General features: G+C 41.3%; 1 protein-coding gene across 1 annotated transcript in view; it reads right to left on the bottom strand.

Moving 5' to 3' along the window:
• ERC2 (ELKS/RAB6-interacting/CAST family member 2) overlaps positions 1-19,545 on the bottom strand; it is a 908,750-nt gene that overhangs the window by 173,689 nt on the left and 715,516 nt on the right. Inside the window, 1 exon segment of the mRNA XM_081286503.1 lies at positions 3,672-3,806. Within this exon segment, the coding sequence (XP_081142629.1) occupies positions 3,672-3,806 (135 nt within the window).

The raw sequence follows: 19,545 nt of genomic DNA, 5'->3' as shown, positions 1-19,545 counted from the left end.
TCCTTGAGGCCTCTTTTAGTTCAGGGTTCTTGGTGGGATATCTCATTCTTTGGTATTATAGACTTTGAGAAAAGATCTCAGGAAATGAATGGAAGAGGGACTTTCATCTTCTCCTATACAAAGCGTAGGGCAAACTACCTAAAAACTCTACCTTCTGATGAAGAATGCTGCTGGATATTAGATATAGGTCGGTCTTATTTTAAACTAGGTAGTCTCTTTTCTTCTGATACTCTGAGAACACTATTTCTCCAAGCACAGATGTTATTAGAAAAGGGGGGGAAAATCAATGATCAAATAAGTCTGGGAAATGCTGGATTAAATAAAATTGGAGAGTTTTCCTTCTTATATGACTTTTTAGATCCTTTGATCTGCTAAATGCTTGAGGATGCTGAAAAACAGAGTTAAAATATGCAGCACTTTCCCAAAATACTTTGCCCACCTAATCTTTGTCTCAAGACTTCCCTCCTGGGACTAATGTTCTGAAAGTTACTTTGGGAAATGCTAGTCTAGACTTATAATACTTGGATTCAGTTCCTCTCAAGGAGAAATCAAAATCATAGTAAAGGAGAAAGGGACGGGGAAGAAATGGAAAAAGAATATAATTTTGCAAGTGCCTGGCAATACTTGAATTTCCTAAGGAAAAATGAGTTTCTCTGGGCACACAGCAAAGTTTCTGACTGTTCATATTTCATTATTTTCATGTATTCTGATCTCTTAATAAAACTCAAGAGGCAACGTCAATATTTCATAACCCCTCTAGCAGAAGACACTGCGGCTCAAACCCTGGAGTTGCAGGAAGGTCAAGGCTGGAAGATTCATGGGAAGTGGGCCAGGAATCCCTGAAAAGATCTTTCCCTTTTAAGTGATCTCAGCTAACTTGGGTACATTAATTGAAACCCACCCAAATCAACCCATGGTTAAGATTCTCATGCTATCACAGGCTGACATAAGGTTGTTATTTTCTTTTAACAAGAAGTTACTACTCATACAGATTAGTATATGTGACTTAACAATTACCTATAGGGCTTATAATCAATTGAGAAGGATTTCCTAGTCTTTAATAACTGTTACCCTCTGGGACAGAACTTTATAATAACTGTTATTAAAGTTATTATAACAACTGTTACTAGGTCCCAAGTCTCAAGTATAGAGGAGGACATCATTTTCTAACTCTGGAACAACGTAATCTAAAAGGGCATCTAGACCAAAAAATCTAGCCATTTCCATCACTGGAGTCAACCAAATACCCTACCAGTGTTCCTTGTTTAACTCTCCTTCACTAATTGAAAGGGTATGGCAATAGAGCCTATAGCCTTCATGACTACAACTGAAAACAACGAAATTATCTTCCTGGTCAAGGGAGTTTCACCTTTACCATGAAAGCCACTGCAGAGTCAGTTCCTAAACCATAGGAGCCCTAAGTAAGTTATAGTTACCTTCAATCCATCTTGCTCTTATTGTCATGACCCAGAAAAGAACTAAACTAGATATTTGAGGACCTAGATTCTTGTCCCAAGACTGGATAGCAAACTCCCTGAAGGCAGTATCCTGTCCTGGTCATCATGCTTCTCTCCAGTCTCTGCATATTGGCTGGCACAGAATTTGTGCCCCAAATATACTTGAAAAAGCAAATAGCTAGAAGCAGGATTCTAGCATCTCACCCCCTCCCCAGGGCAAGGATTTCTCACCTGGAAAAGGGATGAGCCTGCCTCTCTATCCATGGGTTGCTGAGAGCATTCACTGAGGTGTTGAAGGGAAAGTGGAAGACGATCACTATGTCCTCCCAGCAGTAGTGTATCCAGAGTGTATCCAGACACTCTTCCAGGAATGCTAACACTTCAGAAGGGCTCCACCCCGAGCAATCATTTCTGCCCTATGGCAATCTCTACTATCTATGGACAAACATAAGACCCCCATCCCAGCAGATAAGATATTCTAGCCTGTGATTACAGGTCTCTGGAATAGCAGCAGAAGGCCACTTTCATAGGAAGTATCATTCGTGATGCAGGTAAATTTGACCTGGCATCCAATTTCCAACATGACATATTAGGACATGTATCTCTATGATGAGACAAACCATCTGTTATCCTGTGTGACCACTCCTCTAATTTAGCTCCTAATGCTTTCTGCCTTTATTGTGCTCTCTGCTCCTGTCTCTCTGGTGGAGAGGGGAAGCCTAGAGTGGCCTCCCGGCATGTGTGCTTAGAGGAATGGCTACCATAAGGTCTACAGGCTTCCTGCCGATAAAACCTCACACTGACATTTGATGGGAGAAGGTAAAGAGCAAAGAGCATGAGCCAAAGAGTTGGGACCAAGAATAAGAGTGAAGAGATCAAGTTATCAGGATGCCAGGTACACCCAGTAGGTGAATGTGGGAGGAGGTAATGGTGGTGAGAACTGAATAAATAAACCCCAAACCAAATAAAAGTTCAGATACAAGATAATGACATACAGTTAATATGTCTCTACTTTCCAGATGTCCAAATCAAGATTCATTTTTGAGAGCAAAAAAAGATAAACTGGTGCCTAAATGTAGATGTCTTATGCAAACACTTTCTGCAGCGGTGGGGGCTCTGAGGACAAATGCTTCAGCATACAAGGGTCTGGCCAAGCCCAGGGGATAGGAAGCCTCTTGGTCTGGCTGCCTCCCTGTGCAGCACTGAGGAGGGCTTCTAATGTTCTGCTCTATATAAATAGTGCCCCCTGGAGTTGTACTCCTGGCAAAACGACCTGGAAACTGAACCTTAACTTTTCTGGGATACCAGTGACAACAAGATGAAAACAGAATCATCTGAAAAAAGTTTTAGGAGCATAACAAGCCCCTCCTTCCCCCAACAATGAAGCCCCCTCTTCACACAGGTAACTGTACCAAGCCCTGTCCAAAGACATCCACACTTACTCAGAGGCTTCCATTCCTTTGCCCATCGCCCCGCCCCTACTGAAAGGTAGTGTAGAAAGTATACTGGGATCACCAAGCACGGTAAAGGAAGAAAAACTGCCTATACTGACTACATTATCCTGATAGTTTCATTAATTTTCTAATGTGCCTAAGATTCACCTTCAAGAGTTTTAATACCATACACTATAAATAGTTTTTATATTTGGTGAATGAGTGTGAATATAATGGAAAATTAGGTGATTTTTATTTTTGTCAATTGAGCTTTTCAGTGGCTTCCCTGAGTGAAGGGAGAAGATAGGGTTCAAATTAAATAAACCAGACTCAAAATGGATTTCTCTTCTTGTTGTTTTACCCCATCCTTAATTTGCATCACTAAAGAATTTACTAGGAAAGTGCTCAGCAAACTGGAGGCTTCTCTGGTGGCCAAGCTCCAGGAAACAAAGTGCTTTCTTTTAAAACTCTGAGAAAGAGAGACATTCCAAAGTAACCTGCCATGAGATACCAGCAATAGACTCTTAACTCTATAAAAGAAGAAAGGAGGAGAGGAAAGAAAACGCCTAGCACAAATGAGAAAAGACAAAACCTTAAAGAGGAAGGAGAAAGGAAAACATTTAGATTCCTTGAGTGATGGAAATAAATACCAAAGCTATTAGTTTCAGTTCAAAGAACGTATCACTTTATGCTGTTTATTATTTCTTGGGGATTATTTATTTTATCTTAAAATATCCAAAGGGTAAAAGGGGTCCTGGAGGTAAGCAGCAATGAAACTGACCTGGTCTGGAGAGGGCCTGTGATTGGAATGTTGCGACCTCCCAGGAGATCGATGGTGGTGGTGGTGGTGGTGGTGGTGGTAATGGTGATGGTCTTCATCGTAGTTGTCTGCCATCAGCTTCATTCTGTTCTGGGTCTGTGCAGAACAAAAACCAGGAAAGATTCCATCAGGAGCTAGAGGACCAGTCAAAGAGACTCAGGGCATAAGGATAGCACCTCTAGGACTCCCTTTGCTCTTAACCCAGAAGTTATCATTTCTAGTTAAATTAAAACTCAATAAAGAGAACTATGCCATTAAATTGGTGAAGGAGGCTTTTGTCACACCCTCGAAGTTACTATGGTACATCTGTAGATATCAAGGTACTTCCCCCTTGTGACTTAAAAGAGCAAAAAATGGACATATGCTAAGGCACTTGTTTCACATTATCAAGCAATGACAGAGAACTAGAGTAAGCTTGCAATTACAAAGTGCCAACACTCACATCCTACACTCCAGAGCAAGCCAGAGAAGGAAGCCTTGATGGAAGAATGGAAAAGGGTGGATGGAGACACAGAGCTACAAACAATAGAGTCACAAGACAAGGCAGGGAAATCCACTCAAAAGCTGCCAAATGTGAAAATACAGATGGAGATGGTTTATTGCTATGATGACTTCTTGGGAAGGGCTCTCTTTGGACATTTTAACTGATATTATCCCTTGAGGGAATTGAGCAAGAGGTTCGAAGTCCATGCAAAAAGGGCTGAGCACTTTAATTTATACCTCATGAAGTTTGTCACATGAGGCAAGTAGGTATCATAGTTAAACAACCCCCTGTACCCGGACACTCATAGAATTATATTTCTCTGTTAGGCAGGGCAACAGATGGACCAGACGGAAGTGACTTTACAGGGCCACAAAAATCTAGAAAAATTCTCAAGGACCATGGGGGGAAAAAAAAGTGTTAAAATTACCCAGCCCAGAAAGTCAAGAAATCTGGGGACAGGTCTGCCTGACTCTGCTGATTGTGTTGCATCAAGAGTTATCTCAATGCATAAATCTCAATTTCCTTAAGTCTAAAATGGGAGTAATCAGTCATCTCTCCTTCAGGTTGCTGTGAGGAGCAAGTGAGGTGAAGGGCTTCGAGTGTCAGTCCAGTACCTGACAGTAAAAGCCAAATACCATTACTACCATTATTGCTGGTATTCTTGATTGCTGTATGAAATTTCTCCTTTCTGCATGCTGTTTGCTTTGCCTCTCCTCCCAGTACCTCCCCTGGACCCTTTCTTTCACCCTATGTGTTACTAACTCCTATCATCTTCTCTAGGAATCTTTTTCTTTTTTGGTGCTGGTGATTGAACTAACGTAGGGCTTCACACATGCTAAGCACCTGCTCTACCACTGAGCCACACTCCAGCCCCTGAAGGAGGCTTTTCTTTCCCCCGCCCTTTACGCTGGGTGGCACGTGCTTCCTGCTTACCATGACTCTCTGACCATGGATTTATCTGTCCATCTGGTGTTAGACCTCAAGGCTGTTTCTTTCATCTGCGTCTCCCCACAATCTAGCACAGGACCGTGCGGAGGCAGATATTCAATGCATGCTGCTATAATGAGTGACTGAAGGAATGGCTTTGAAGGATGCTGCCATCCTAGAGACAAACTGCACGTGTTGTACAGGGGAGGTCATTGAGAGTTGAGGACACGGCATGAGTTTCCATAACCGTCCTGCTGGAGGCCCCAGATGAAAAGAAGCCATCAGTACCTTGAAAGAGCCAGAAGTCAGATGTTGGCAGGCTCGCCAACTGGTTGGAGTTTTATTATGTAATATGAATAATTCTCTGATAAATAAAGAGAACTCTGGCCCTAACATGGAGCATTTTTACAGTATTTCCCCCTACAACCTAACTTACTCTCAAAAGTTTCCTAGGAGGAATTATTAATTATTATCCTCATTTAGCAGCTAGAAAAGTAAGGCATAGGTTTTAGAGTAATTTTCTCGCCATGGGACATGGAGATTTTCTGGGTCTTCCAATCTTCAGTCTGTAGGTTTTTTCCCCATGCCTTGCTGCTAGCAGAACAGGCAAACAGCTCGACAAGTAGAAATAGCTTTCCCATAAATGATTTGGTTCTGTTAAGTTTTGGAAACACCTCACAACCCAATTCTACCTGCCAAAGGATGTCTCATGATTTATTTGTTCCATCTTTTAAAATGTGTACAATATTTGGAAGGTCCCAGAGTGAATATAAAAAAAATGCATGTATATGATAAAAACAATAAAAATATAGGGAAAGATCCACTTAAAAATTAAATAAAAAATCCCCGGCAACCTTTGGCAGCTGATAGCATTTCCATCTTTTCCTTGTCCACTTAATGTGTCAGAAGACCCAATGGACAAGTTAGGCCTTGTGAGAAAGAGCAGGGCCATGGAGCTCTTGGGGATCAAGTGCTGAAGATTCCCCTCAGTCCTGCCGCCCTTGAACATGGGATTCTGAAGTTCAATGTTCACACCTAAAATTCCAGTTTTGTCACAGGAGAATGTACTTTTGAACTCACAAACTAATAAATCTGGAATTGCTTCTTCTAAATAAAATTGTGAGAGCCTGAAGGGAGCTGTGAGAACTGCGATGGTCAAGGAGGAAGGGACTAGCCCAGGCATGAATGATGGAGCCCAAATGAACAAATAATAACTCTGCTATTGTAAACATTGTAATGTCCTTATCCTTTGGGGAAGCTCCTGTGATTTCATGAGATTATTTTCTTACCAGCAACAAGCCTAAAGTTCCCTACCTTTGAACTGTATCCCATAAAAGAATGCACAAGCTAAACAAGATGCTATATGCAGTCCTAAATGTGTCCGCTGAAACGAGGTGTTGGAGAGCAGGCATGTCATGGGATAAAGACTGTAAATGAATGATGTCATCTTTCCAATTTGGTGCTGAAATATAAATAAACCATGTTGTTCATGTGAATACCAGATCTGGGGGAAATGTACACAGAGCAATTGTGAACGGAAGAGGCTCCTTTTGATTAGTCTGGGCTGGGAGAGAAGAGTGTGAAACAGAGATGAAAAATGAGGGTTTGGTCTGATACTCTGGACCATTTTTTATTTATCTTGCTTGTAACACATCCCCTAAACTGTGACTGATTTCTTACAGGCTGGTTGCTAGTGTTCTTCCTCTCAAAACAATCTGACCAATCTGGCTCCATTAATTCAAATTGCAATTGGACCTCCTTTTGATTTTTTAAAATTTTTTTCCAATGTGTACTACCTATCCTCACCTCCACCCAATGATATTGGTTTCCTAGCATATAGAGAATGATCCGGAAGGATAGGAAGTCACAAATAAGACTCCCTAGTAGTCAATGGAAGAAAAACTGCAGAAAGTTTTAACAGGGATTAGAACAAAGATATTATCTGTAGTTTGACCAGGTGACCCCATCTCCGAAGCCATCAGACTTACATGGGACTGGACAAAGTCTTAAGCACCAGATCTTCAGGACTGTCCTCACTGAAAACCTAAGAAAACTAGTTGCAATCTGTAGAGAGACAGTTTCCCACAGCGTAGCCCCTGGACGGTAGGGACTCATTTAGTGATTCAAGAAAGTCCACTTTTGCCGGGTGTGGTGGCCACATGCCTATAATCTCAGTAGCTCAAGAGGCTGAGACAGGAGGATCATGAGATCAAAGCCAGCCTCAGCAATGGTGAGGCACTAAGCAACTCAGTAAGACCCTGTCTCTAAATAAAATACAAAATAGGGCTGCAGATGTGGCTCAGTGGTCAAGTGCCCCTGAGTTCAATCCCCTGCACAAAAAAGAAAAGAAAAAAAGAAAGCCTACTTTTTCCTTCTTCAGTATCCACCAACCTGCTAACTTGATGCTTTTGCCTTTGGTTATCTCATTTAATCCGGTTTCATTCTCTGTTTCCTCATTCTTCCAGGCACAGGTTTGTGTCTCCAGGGTCTTGACCTCCTAAGGATACTCCTGCTGCACTCTTGCCTCCCTTCAGATGTGAATGTTCTGCAGCCAGAGTAACATCACATTCTGTGCATTTGGCTCTGCAGAGGCTCCCTGCTGTCCTCAGGAAAAGAGCCCTGTTCCCCAAGTGCTTACAATTCTCTGGCAGGTGACTGCTATTTCCCTCTCCAGCCCCACCTCTCTCTCTCTCCTTCCTCCTTCCAGCCTTGGAACAAGTCTGTTCTCTGTTTCCGCTGTGCCCTTCATCCTCTAGTCCTTAAACCTAAGTTAGACTCATTAGTTCTTCAGGTCTTAGTGTCAACATCATGACCTCTACACACACCTTCCCTGAGCCTATCTCGTGAGGGCTTATATGATCTTCCATTGCTTCCTAGGGAATCCTTTACCACACCCCCCCCCCACCACCCTTTGCCTTACAGTGCTTACCTCTGAGAATGGTAAACAATTGCATATTTGCTTGGATTTCTCCACCACCAGGCTGAAAGTCTCTCAAGGGGAGCACTATGCCTGGATTTCCCTTGTACTTGCCACCTGGGGCAGAGCCTGGTGTAAAAGCAGTAAGGAAATGTGTGTCTCAGCAGTGCATGCAGGTAGGAAAGAAGGAATGCAGAGGGCACCGGTGACTTTGGAACAGAGAGGGAAAACCATACAATGAGAGTCTGTGATGAACCAGTTCAGTATTTAACTCTTGATGTGACAGTTTAACTTTTCCTGTTGGGTATGGTTTTGGTGGTTGTTCTTGGGAGTTGCGAGAGCAGGGTGAGATATGTAGGGCAAGCCAAACTGGGCTTCTTCAAGAAATATTCTATTCCTCAGTAAACTGGATCTGGCGACTTAGTCTTATACTTGCCCACTTGCTGACCTCATTAGGAATAAGGGGAACTGGTGTGCTCTTGGTGTATTTTCTTACTATTCCCAGCCTTTGGAAGAGCAGGGGACTTTGGAAGGTTTTTGTTAAGTGCCAAAAGTCAACCATGGAAAACAGAAACTTTATCCATTAACTAAAATTCCTGATAGACAACATCTGTGAAAAGGTGCCAGAGACTGTATCTCTTTTGACATTTCTGAAGACTTTATCCAAGGAGCTCTTGAAACTAAATGAAAATCCTTGATTGACTAGTAATTGGCTCAATAGATTAAGGGCAATATGTAGCTATAAAAGTGTGATATTAAAACGGCCTTTAAAATATTTTAGCAAGGTGGCAATAAGAAACTATGCTTTGATAAGTCATCTGGATCAAGTTAACAATAAAATCTTCATGAATATGGTTTAAATAAGAAAAAAAAAGATGTACAATAAGATTTGCTGCCACGGGATATGAAGATAATACTATACAATAGCAATTACACTACTATCAAAGTTTTATTCTTCTTTTCCACCAGGGACATACAAACATTCCAGGACTCCTCTACTTGTCTTGCTTCTGCCTAATCAGAGCAAGGTAAGCAGTTCTCATCTGCAAGTAAAAGATGGAAAGCCTGACAAGAAAGAGGAGAGGTATTTTCTGAGCATCCAGTAAGTTCTCATGGCAATGAATCATAATCAGGTAGACTGTGGGTTCTAATGCTCAAGTCATGACTGGAAGACAAAATGAAGCAAGAGGATGAAACACATTTGGCCTTTGGTTTTTTGGGATTAGCTTATTTCAATTAGCATGATAGTCTCCAGTTCCATCCTTTTACTGGCAAATGCCAAAAGTTCATGCTTCTTTATGGATGAGTAATATTCCACAGTGTATATACACCACATTTTCTTTATCCACTCATCTATTGAAGGGCACCTAGGTTGGTTCCATAGCTTATCTATTGTGAACTGAGCTGCTATAAACATTGATGTGGCTGCATCATGGTAAGATGCTGATTTCAAGTCCTTTTGGTATATATTGAGGAATGGGATAACTAGGTCAAATGGTGTTCCATTCCAGATTTTCTGAGAAATTTCCATACTGTTTTCCAGAGTGGTTGTACCAATTTTCATGCCCATCATCAATGATTGCGTGAACTATTTCCATGTTTATATAATATGTCAAAATATAGTCTACTGTCATCTATATCTAAAAAGAACAAATAAGAAACTGATGTCTCTGACACTAAAAAAATTAAAAAGAAGATGAAGAAGCTTTTAGAGGAATATGTTACACTGGAAAATGTATCGGAGGAATCAATGATGGAAAGGCTGTGGGCACGGACATTCATTCATTCAACACTTGTCAAACTACGACGACAAGAGTAACTATGCCAGGTGAAATGTTCAGCCAGCATGCTTTGGAGAGAACTGTTTTGATGATCTCATAACTATTCAGTGAGTGAGTGGAGGAACAGGATACAATCTCAGGTTTCTGACTCCAGAGTCTGACAGTAGTGGTATGAAGCATAAAGTCACAGGCCAGGTTCAGAGGACAAAGCAAAGATGAATAAGACATGAGGAATTAAAAGAGTGACTATAATACAATATGGGAAGAGAAATGGGGAAAAAATGGAATGTTTTAAATGGATGTCCAGGAAATATCTCTGCCAGCTGAGAGCAAATACATCAAATAAGGCTCCATGGGTGCATGTCCCTTGTGCAAAGATTTGAAAGTTAGCCAAGATATAAGTACAAAGCAGAGTGGGGCTGGAGAGACGCCACACCAAACTGGCCTTCTAACCACTCTGAATGGAAAAATAGGCCCATATCAGGACCTGGGAATGCAGGAAGTGGGATGTGTGTGTATGTGTGTTTGTGTGTGTTACTTTCTTTATTCCTTTATTAGATGTGGGAAAAGCAGAAGATGTGTTTGAGATGATCATTTGCCATCTTACTTCTTAGAAGAACATATCAATCTGGGGCATTTGGAGAGGAATTTAAGATACAGCCACTGCCATATGCTCATACATGTCAAACTATGATATCTCTGGGCAGACAGGTCAGGCTCTTGGCATCTATGATTTACAGATATCTACAATCCACTGCTACAGTGTTAGTCCCATCTTGAAAAAATGATCTATCTCTCCAACTCATTCAGCTTACCTTTCCTTCCTGCCATCCATTAGCCTCAGAGCCTCCATCAGATGAGACTCTCCCACCCAACCCCTTAAGGTGCCTCCCTTAGTTGTTAGTTATTGATGGACAATTAGTAGGTCACTATGAGGGATTGGCTGCTGTTTTTATACCTACTCATTGAGTATCTTTATTTTTATAGATAAAGGCAGTGCTCCTCTCACATCCTCCTGGTCTACTTTGGAGGTCACCTGAAGCTTGGAAGTGTTACCTTCTTTCCACCTAAAGCCCCTGCTTCTCTCACTCTGCCTGAGGTCTTCTTTGGCCACAGGTACAGACTTGGAACAGGGTCTATCACAAGTGCTGGGGAGCTCAGGCCCCTGGATTAACCCTTAATCTGTGAGGGAAGGAGGGATGGAGAAATAGCATCCTGGTTCCTGAGTGAAACAAGACTGTGCTACTGCTTCTAAGGCTCCCTTCCCTGGCCTTTTCTCCTTCCCTGTCTCAATTCGCCATTTTCTCACTGTGCTTTGTGTAGTCACCTCCCAAATACACTTCCTGCATTGAATCCTTGCCTTGGGAACTTATTTGCAGGAATCCCATCTAAATCCCTTGTTGGGAGATTTTAAAAACTTTTGCATAGGACAAACATGCCTGTAACTTTCAGGCTCCTTTCCATAGAAACTCATTGAGATGCCTCATCGTCTAGGATGATAGAACTAGCACTTTCTCTGGAGAAGTAACATCTTCCTGGCACTAGTTCTGTCTTGACAAACATTTCCTCTGAGACTCAGACTGAACTACTTTTCCATGAGCCTCAGTTTCTGTGTCTATCAAATGGGCAAGAATGTCTTCAGCTTGGATCAAATACCATATGGGGAGATGCTATTCTACTCTTCTTATTCCTGACTGAACATTTTGGGCAGCTTAATTTTTTTTTCTTTTCTTTATTTCTTTTTCTGCTAAAATTAGATTATTCTGTTAAATTGCTTCCTGCTGCCACCTCGGGAACCTAAGGAGTTCCTTCGAGGCTCATGGACAATGATTACAGCTGGAAGCCTCACCTTCCCTATTCTGCCACCAGCCAGTGCAGCTCGAGGGGGCGGGGAATTATTTATATAGAGAGAGTTCTATAAACTCTGTTCTAATATGGAGGTTAGGTTCCTTGACAGTGGGCAGAAGGAAGACTGGCACTATGAGATGGAGCCACCTGTTAACATGGACCGTAACAACCAATGCTTACCCAGCCCCTGCTGGGTGCCCACAGAGCTCTGCTGTGCATTTAGTCAGTCACACCAACTCTACAATATAGACTGGAGTGGGGGACTGTACCCAAAATCTTTAATAGCTGCTGTGACAGGTGCAGAAACCTGTGAGAACAAAAAGCTACATGAAACATAGGTCCTGAATATCAGCCTGTTGGAGGCTGTTATCCCCACTATAGAGGTAAAGAAACTGGGGCTTTGAGGGACTAAGAAACCTGTCTGAACTCAATAACTGGTAGATTTGGGATTCTAACTCTAGCCTCCTATACAGTACTGAACCCTGCTACTCAGATCCATGAGGACTGGCCCCTCCACAAGAAAAGCAAGATTGATTTGGAAATGGGCACTCCGAGCACTAATTCCAACCAGAGCTTAAAAAAGAAGCAGCTCACCTTTGATTTCAAAGTTCTCTGTGAAAAAGTTGAAATTCACATTACAAAATCTCAATGGAGCCCCAGAGGAGCCCATGTTGCTGACCAACCCTAATATAAATTCAAAAATCATCATCTGCAATGCACACTAACTCTTCATGCTTCAACCAACACTACGGTTTGGGCTCTAGGCTAACACACTAGCAGCTGCAGACAACCCGGGAATTTCTAACATCCTGAGTACCTCTGCAGGTGGTGGAGTCCGGGGGAGGGGGAAGGCCCGAGAAGTTTCCCCCAGAAAGTTACTTAGTTAAGCACAGGTCTGTTTAATTAAGTAGTGGGCAGCACATGCTATACTTAGCTTTTAAACACTTGTAAAGTCCTCTTCATTCATTTATCTTACTTGTCACTGACAAGCTCCTCAAGGACTGTAACAGTATGCAGAGCATGAAGAGCCTGGGTAAACAACACATATTTTATGTGGAGTCTAAACTGTTTCAACTCAGAGAGTCAATAGAGGGTCTCAGAAAACCCTAGAAACTTCTCTAACCCTTGCATGGTTTGTTAGGAGTTCTTTTTAATAAAGTAGACTTGAAATTATAATTCTATTTTTTTTAAATCAAAGTATGTGTGTGGGGGACACAGAAAAAGTAAAACGGGGAAGAAAGGGGGATAGAAAGGAAGTAGAGAATGAAGGAGAACGGAAAGATGGAAGGAAGGAAGGAAAGAGGGAGGGAGGAAAAAAGAAGAGAGGGAAAGAAGTGAGAGAGCAAGAAAGGACACATCAAGAGGGAAGGGGAAGGGAGAAAATAGAGAAAGGCATAAAAGGAGGGAGGAAAGAAAAAGAGAATGGTGCCACAGATGCTGGATTCAGACTCTAAATCTGTGCTGAAAAAGGAGGTCAATATCTTCATTCAACACATAATTCAGCAAATATTTACTCATTATTCCTGGCTTGGGAAGAACTGGCATCACCAAATCACCTTCCTAACTAACGAATGGAAAAAGAAAACACTGGGGCTGGGGATGTGGCTCAAGCGGTAGCGCGCTCGTCTGGCATGCATGCGGCCCGGGTTCCATCCTCAGCACCACATACCAACAAAGATGTTGTGTCCGCCGAGAACTAAGAAATAAATATTAAAAATTCTCTCTCTCTCTCTCTCTCCCCTCTCTCACTCTCTCTTAAAAAAAAAAAAAAAGAAAAAGAAAACACTGCAGGGCCTGGCCTAACAGAACTAGCGAGCAGATGGTACACTGACAGTGTACATCACTCTTCTAGGAGTGCTTGAAGTTGAACAACCCAGGAAGGCACCAAGAGAGCCTTAGACAAGTCAGGGCTTCGTGCAGAAGTATCTATGGACCCTTGGAGATCAGATGATTCACAGGAAAGAGATGGACTTTCCAATAGTTTTGTATTTATTTTAAAATGTATTACAATACATCAAAGAGAAGGTTCATGGCTATTATGTCTTGGGACATGGACAAGGAGAAGGTGGTGTCCTCAAAATGACTGACACTTGAGAAGCAACAGAGAATGGATGACAGACAGTAGAGACCAGACATGTAAAGCAGCCCAAACACATTCTAGGGACCGTTACAGGACAGAGGAACATTGTCCTACAGGGGCTTTGGTCTCTGCAGAAGTGGAAGCTAATGCCATCTGGGTTTCCTTTCGTTCTGAAGCTCAGGTGAAGGGCATGAACCTAAGACCTCTCCTGCACCTCACAAGCTACAAAACAAAACCAATGACAGCAAGAAGAGGAGAGAAGAGATGGTGTGAGCATTGCAAAACACATGGTGGGGCTGCTGGTCATGCTGAGCACCACTCAAGCCCCAATCCCTGGGAGAGGGCTAAGGAGACAAGGAAGAGAGGTCTGGCAGGGCCGAGAGGGCCTGGCAGCCAAGAGAGGGACAGGCATTCAGGAGAAACCGCCAGCGCCTGGGACAGGGAACAAATCCTTCTCCCCAGCTGTTCTTCTGCTTGGGTAAGACAACTGGAGAAAATGTAAACACACTCATTAGTCGTTTTCCAATCAGTTGAAAAACAAATGGGGAGAGAGAAATGGCAGTGAGCGTCCCAAATTCCAAATCTCTGAAGCATTCCCTGGGGCATTTATCTTCTCTTTGGTTGCTGGCGCTGGCTCACTGTGCTGTCCTCCCTCTCTGTTTGGATCGCAGCACCCTGACTGGCTTTATATGGCATACGCTGAACCTACCCTAAGTGGACTGATTTAGCTCTACATGGAAGGAGAGTCTGAGTCACATATTCCACTCAAGACAGGTCTCCACCCCCCACCCTGCAAGACACACAGACAGCTCATCATTTGCAGGTCTCCTCACAGGCTCCTCCCAGCTGACATCCTTCCAGCATGCAAAAATGGAAGCTCATCTGTAACCACCACCTCTTCTCTTGCCAGAACTTGTCCCTGAAGAAAGGCAAAGAGGAGCTTCTAGGTTTGGGAATCTCACAGAAATTCAATTGTCAGAAAGGATGGATTTCTACTTTCATCTAGAAACATCTAGTGTGTTGAGTCGTGTTGTTGTCCATGTTGTTCCCACCAACACATCAGATTGAATTCACAGAATGGGTGCATTTTTAAAGGAATTTCAGTGATCTTTTTAAGATAGGATCAAAAAAGTCTGGCTTTTTAAGACACTGCCATTGACATAGCACAAGTAAAAAAAAAAAAAAAAAAAGCCCAAATCTACTTAAACTTGAATCTAAATAAAAACAGGTATTAAAGTACATATTGGTGTTTCTTCATAGCACTAGGAAAAGGTTACTGGAAAGCTGGATGGATCTCCTTGAAGAATTTTAGCAACTTTGTCAAAACTCCCCTACAAATGAGGAATCGGCAGAAGAATACAGATTCATAAAATGTTAATGTTGGGCAACATCTTCAATCAATGATTCCAATTCACTGTTTTACAGAGGGGAGACTGAGGCCACTAGAGGGTGAAGGTTAGTCTTGACAGACCCAGCACTAAGCTCCAGAATCCTCCACTGCGGAAACAAGTCTCTATTCCTGTCTCTGGCCACCTTGCCACTGATTTCAATGTGTGGATGAGGTTAGTGGACCCATGACCTGGGTACCACAGATCCCCTCAGGCCACTGGTTTTGTGTGCCAAAGAACAGTGGTATTCATTTCCATTCTGGCAGTCTGAATAGCATCCAACACTTTACCATTTTGGTCTTCAGGGCTATAGATAGTTAAGGAATTTTCCATTTTCTTTGAGATAGAAGCCTTAGTTCTGGAACAGAGCTACTGATTTAGCTTTATAATTTTCTTCTTTATTTATAACACCTGTAAGTTTTTTATTATAGAAATCATATGTGCTAGTTGTAAAAAATTAAACAGTACAGAAGACATTATTAAAAAGAAAACCATGCTGGGGGTGGTGGCACACCTGTAATCCCAGCGGCTCAGGAGGCTGTGGCAGTAGAATCACAAATTCAAAGACAGTCGCAGCAACTTAGCCAGAGCAACTTAGCCTGAGCTACTTAGTGAGAACCTGTCTCAAAAATAAAAAAATAAAAAGGGCTGGGGATATGGCTCAATGGTGAAGCACTACTAGGTACCAAAGAAAAACAAAAACAAAAACATATTCTGTTTTCCCCTACCCTAATAGCCACTCCTGATATTAAGGTTTTTTTGGTCAATATTTCTAGAAAAATTTTATGCATAATGCAAGCACATACACACATGCACATTCTTCAAAAATAAAAGGTCCAATGTGTCTTCTCAGTCCTTTGTTGATGTGTTGGAAGAGAGGCTTCATGAGGACAGGTATCTTTGTTTATTTTTCTCCAAAAATGTATTCCAAGTACCTTAAGCTTTGCCTACCACAGAGTGGGCACAAATGACTATTTGTTGAATAAGTGAGTCAATTATGGATATTTGGGTCATTTCCAGTTTTTTCCTTTTTCAACAATGCTTCAAAGACTGCTTTTGCAAGGGGACAGCTTTGCTTGTCCTCATATGTTTGTTCTCAGCAAGAACAAATGCTTAAACATGTAATAGCTGTTTCTATAATGTGCTAAGAAAAAAGAGATTCAAGAGATATTCCTGGCAAAGAACATAAACATTTTAAACTTTGAAAGATATCGCCAAATCCCTTCAAAGCTGTTGACCAACATCCAGTCTGCACTTCTCTCCCTACACTGTACTTATATGAAATTTCTTCAAACCTTTGAATCTTCAAAAAGCCCAGAGATGAAAAATTGTATCCCATGCATATTTCCCTAATTATAATTTGAAACTGAGCATATTTTCATTCATTACTACTTCATTATTTGTAAGCCTCATTTTAATGTCCTTTGCTCCACATTTCTTTTGGGTCATTTGGGAACTTGTTATTTATTTATTGTGATAATAATTATTTATATTAAGGAAAATAGCTGGACAGGGAGGCAAATGCCTATAATCCCAGCAATTCAGGAGGATCACAGGTTCAAGGCAGGAGGATCACAAGTTCAAGGCCAGCCTCAGCAACTTAGCAAGACCCTCAACAACTTAGTAAGACCCTGGCTAAAAATAAAAATTAGGAAAAAAAAGAGGGAAATTAGTGGGGACTCATTTCAGGAAGAGATGAGCAGAAATAAAGGTGGGAAGAAGAAATATCAGAGGATATTATTGGGGTGGGTGTGTGCACAGACAGGTGTGATTTGAGAATGCTGGGGAAGCCCGATCATTGGAACACATTGGTATCTGCTTAAGCGGGAAAGGGGGAGGTCTTTGCTAATTGACATGCAGAGAGGCACACAGAGTCAGCCCCCTTTCTTCTGTGCCACAGGATTGGCAGGTAGTCCCCTTTCTTCTGTGCCACAGGATTGGCAGGTAGTGGTTGGTTACTGGTAGACCATTAGAAGGGGTCGGAGTGCTCCCTTAATGTGGTGCTTCACTTCTCTGCAAAATACTTTTTGGTTTTATCAAAGTCTAGGTCATCCATAGTAGAGAATTGGGCATGTAAATGCCAAGCATTATGCATACACTGGAAAAACAGTCAAATTCAACTTTCTTTCCTTGATAATAGTCCTGGTGGATGGATCCAGTCCTTGCCTCATACACTCCATCATAGAGATGGAGACTCAACACTTCATGAGACAGTGGATTAAATAGCTTAAAGGGTATTCCTCCTGCCACACTCTCATATTCTGAGCTTTGTAGCTATAGTCACCTATAGCTACAAAGGTGTTCTTTTGCAGGAGCGGGGGGGGGGGTGCATACATCTTCAGATATTTGAATACAGCTATGTCTCATCTCCAGCTGTGCTTAGCCTCATCATTCTTAGTCCTCTTGACTAGTCATACCCACTTCTCTTGTCCCTTCTCTGTGCTCCATCATACATGAGGTCCCTACAAGATGTGATAGCTCCTCTTAGAGAATAATTCCTGAACAGAGTCTGAACCCAAGTCTTCATAGGTGCCCTTACATGTGCTCAAAACTATTCTAAAACTTCGATTCCACTGATTTTTAAGCATCTGCTGTGTGATGCTGAATATTCATATTTGCAATCAATTCCACTTCTATCCTGGTTGCTGGGTTCCCTGACAAACATTCATTCATATATACATAAGCACATCAGAATTTTAATTTTAAGTATAGACTCCATTCTTTTCTTTACTGGATATTTTCTTTAGATTTATCCTAATTAAATTTGGGTCTCTAGTTCCGTTCTGCTGAGATGTTTCCCAATTTTGCTTATGTCTGCCACTGTTCCAGCTCCTTTCCCACTGTGAGGCATCCCACTTTCAAAAAGTCTGTTCTCAAAGGCTGTATGTAATTAGTTCCATGCATGTACTGGGAAGACACAGCCCAGCCCCTCTAGCAATCTCTCTCTAAAGATGACAGGATTTCCTTAATTAATTTGCATAGGGTAGAGTGTTCAGTCAACTATAAGTACATTCATTCAGTCCTTATGAGTTGGTCATGTCAAATATTAAATACCTATATGATATCTTGGTACCCCGTGACTATGCCTTCCCTTGACCTACCTTTCCATTCACCTTATCAAAAAACAAAGTGAGTTTAACATCACTTAGACAAATAAAATCTTCATAATAAAATCACTTGAAATAAAATCTTAAATCTTATTTAAGATTTAAATTTTAAATGAAATTTTTACTTAAAATTGTTTTAAATAAAATCTTAAAGATATCTTCATGATTACAAATTTTATTCAAAGTTTTATAAATACTGATTTAATAACTTGCTTTGGAATATGGGTGAGAATATTCATATCCTAAAGGCCAATGATCTTTTCATGAGAAAAAAAGTTGGGCAGGTATACAAAATGAATATGAAAAGATGTCAATATAAAAAGATATCACTGGGACATTAATCACAGCATCAATTAATGAGAAGAGAAATGTCCACAGATCAGGATTTGATTTAACAAATTATTGAATATCCATTATTCCTTACTGAAATACTCATAAACCTTCTAAAGAATAATGTATATTTATATTTAACAGAAGGAAAGGACATCACACCATACAGGTGAATGGAAAGAAGAGTGGACTATAACATATTCATAAAAAACAATATATAAATGTCTACACATAAACATATTTTTGGGTTTCTCAGGCATTTATGAGAAAGGTCCAGAAAGAAAAAAATCATAAAATGTTCATGCTTATTGTTGGGTGCTTAGATTTCAGGAAGTTTATGTTCTTTCCTTTATTTTCTTCTACAGTATTTGAATATTCAATCAATGTAAGGAAATAGAAACAATAAAAGAGATTTCTCTGTGCCATATATAAAAATGCCGATGTAGAAATTATTAGTAAACTTAGGAAGAAATGCAGTTTAAATCATTTAGTTCTGGAAAAGAGACTCCTGAGACTGAGGACTTTGACTTCAGGTGACTGAGACTACTGTTGTCTTCTATTTCAGTGAAGTAGACAGTCCAGGATTAAATGGAGCCACATGACTTACAGCTTTTCCCCTTTCAGCCAGATCTTTTTGAATTCTGATTTCTCTTAGCAACCAGCATTATCCATCTCCCTCTAGTTTAGCAAAAAGTAACAGGGCTCAGTTAACAAACCTGGCCCCTTTTTAACACTGAAGAATGCTTTACTTCACAGCTACAATCAGAGGCTGTGGCTGTGCACAAACAGCTGGATAGAGAGGAAGAGCTCCCAAGTCCCTGTCCGGCTCTGAACCAAGGCACTAGTGCCAAATTCAAATCCTCCCCCAAGTGCCCAGGGGATCTCAGCTGGAACAAGTCACTTTCCATCTGAATTTAGCATCATAGGCCAAAGACTGGGAGTATCTCACTGCTGGGTCTTTTCAAGCTGAGAG

The sequence above is a fragment of the Spermophilus citellus genome (genome assembly GCF_964194105.1).
Source record: "Spermophilus citellus genome assembly, chromosome: 3".
Classification (NCBI taxonomy): domain Eukaryota; kingdom Metazoa; phylum Chordata; class Mammalia; order Rodentia; family Sciuridae; genus Spermophilus; species Spermophilus citellus.
Note: the sequence above shows the minus strand (reverse complement) of the source record. Positions and strands in the feature narration are given on the sequence as shown.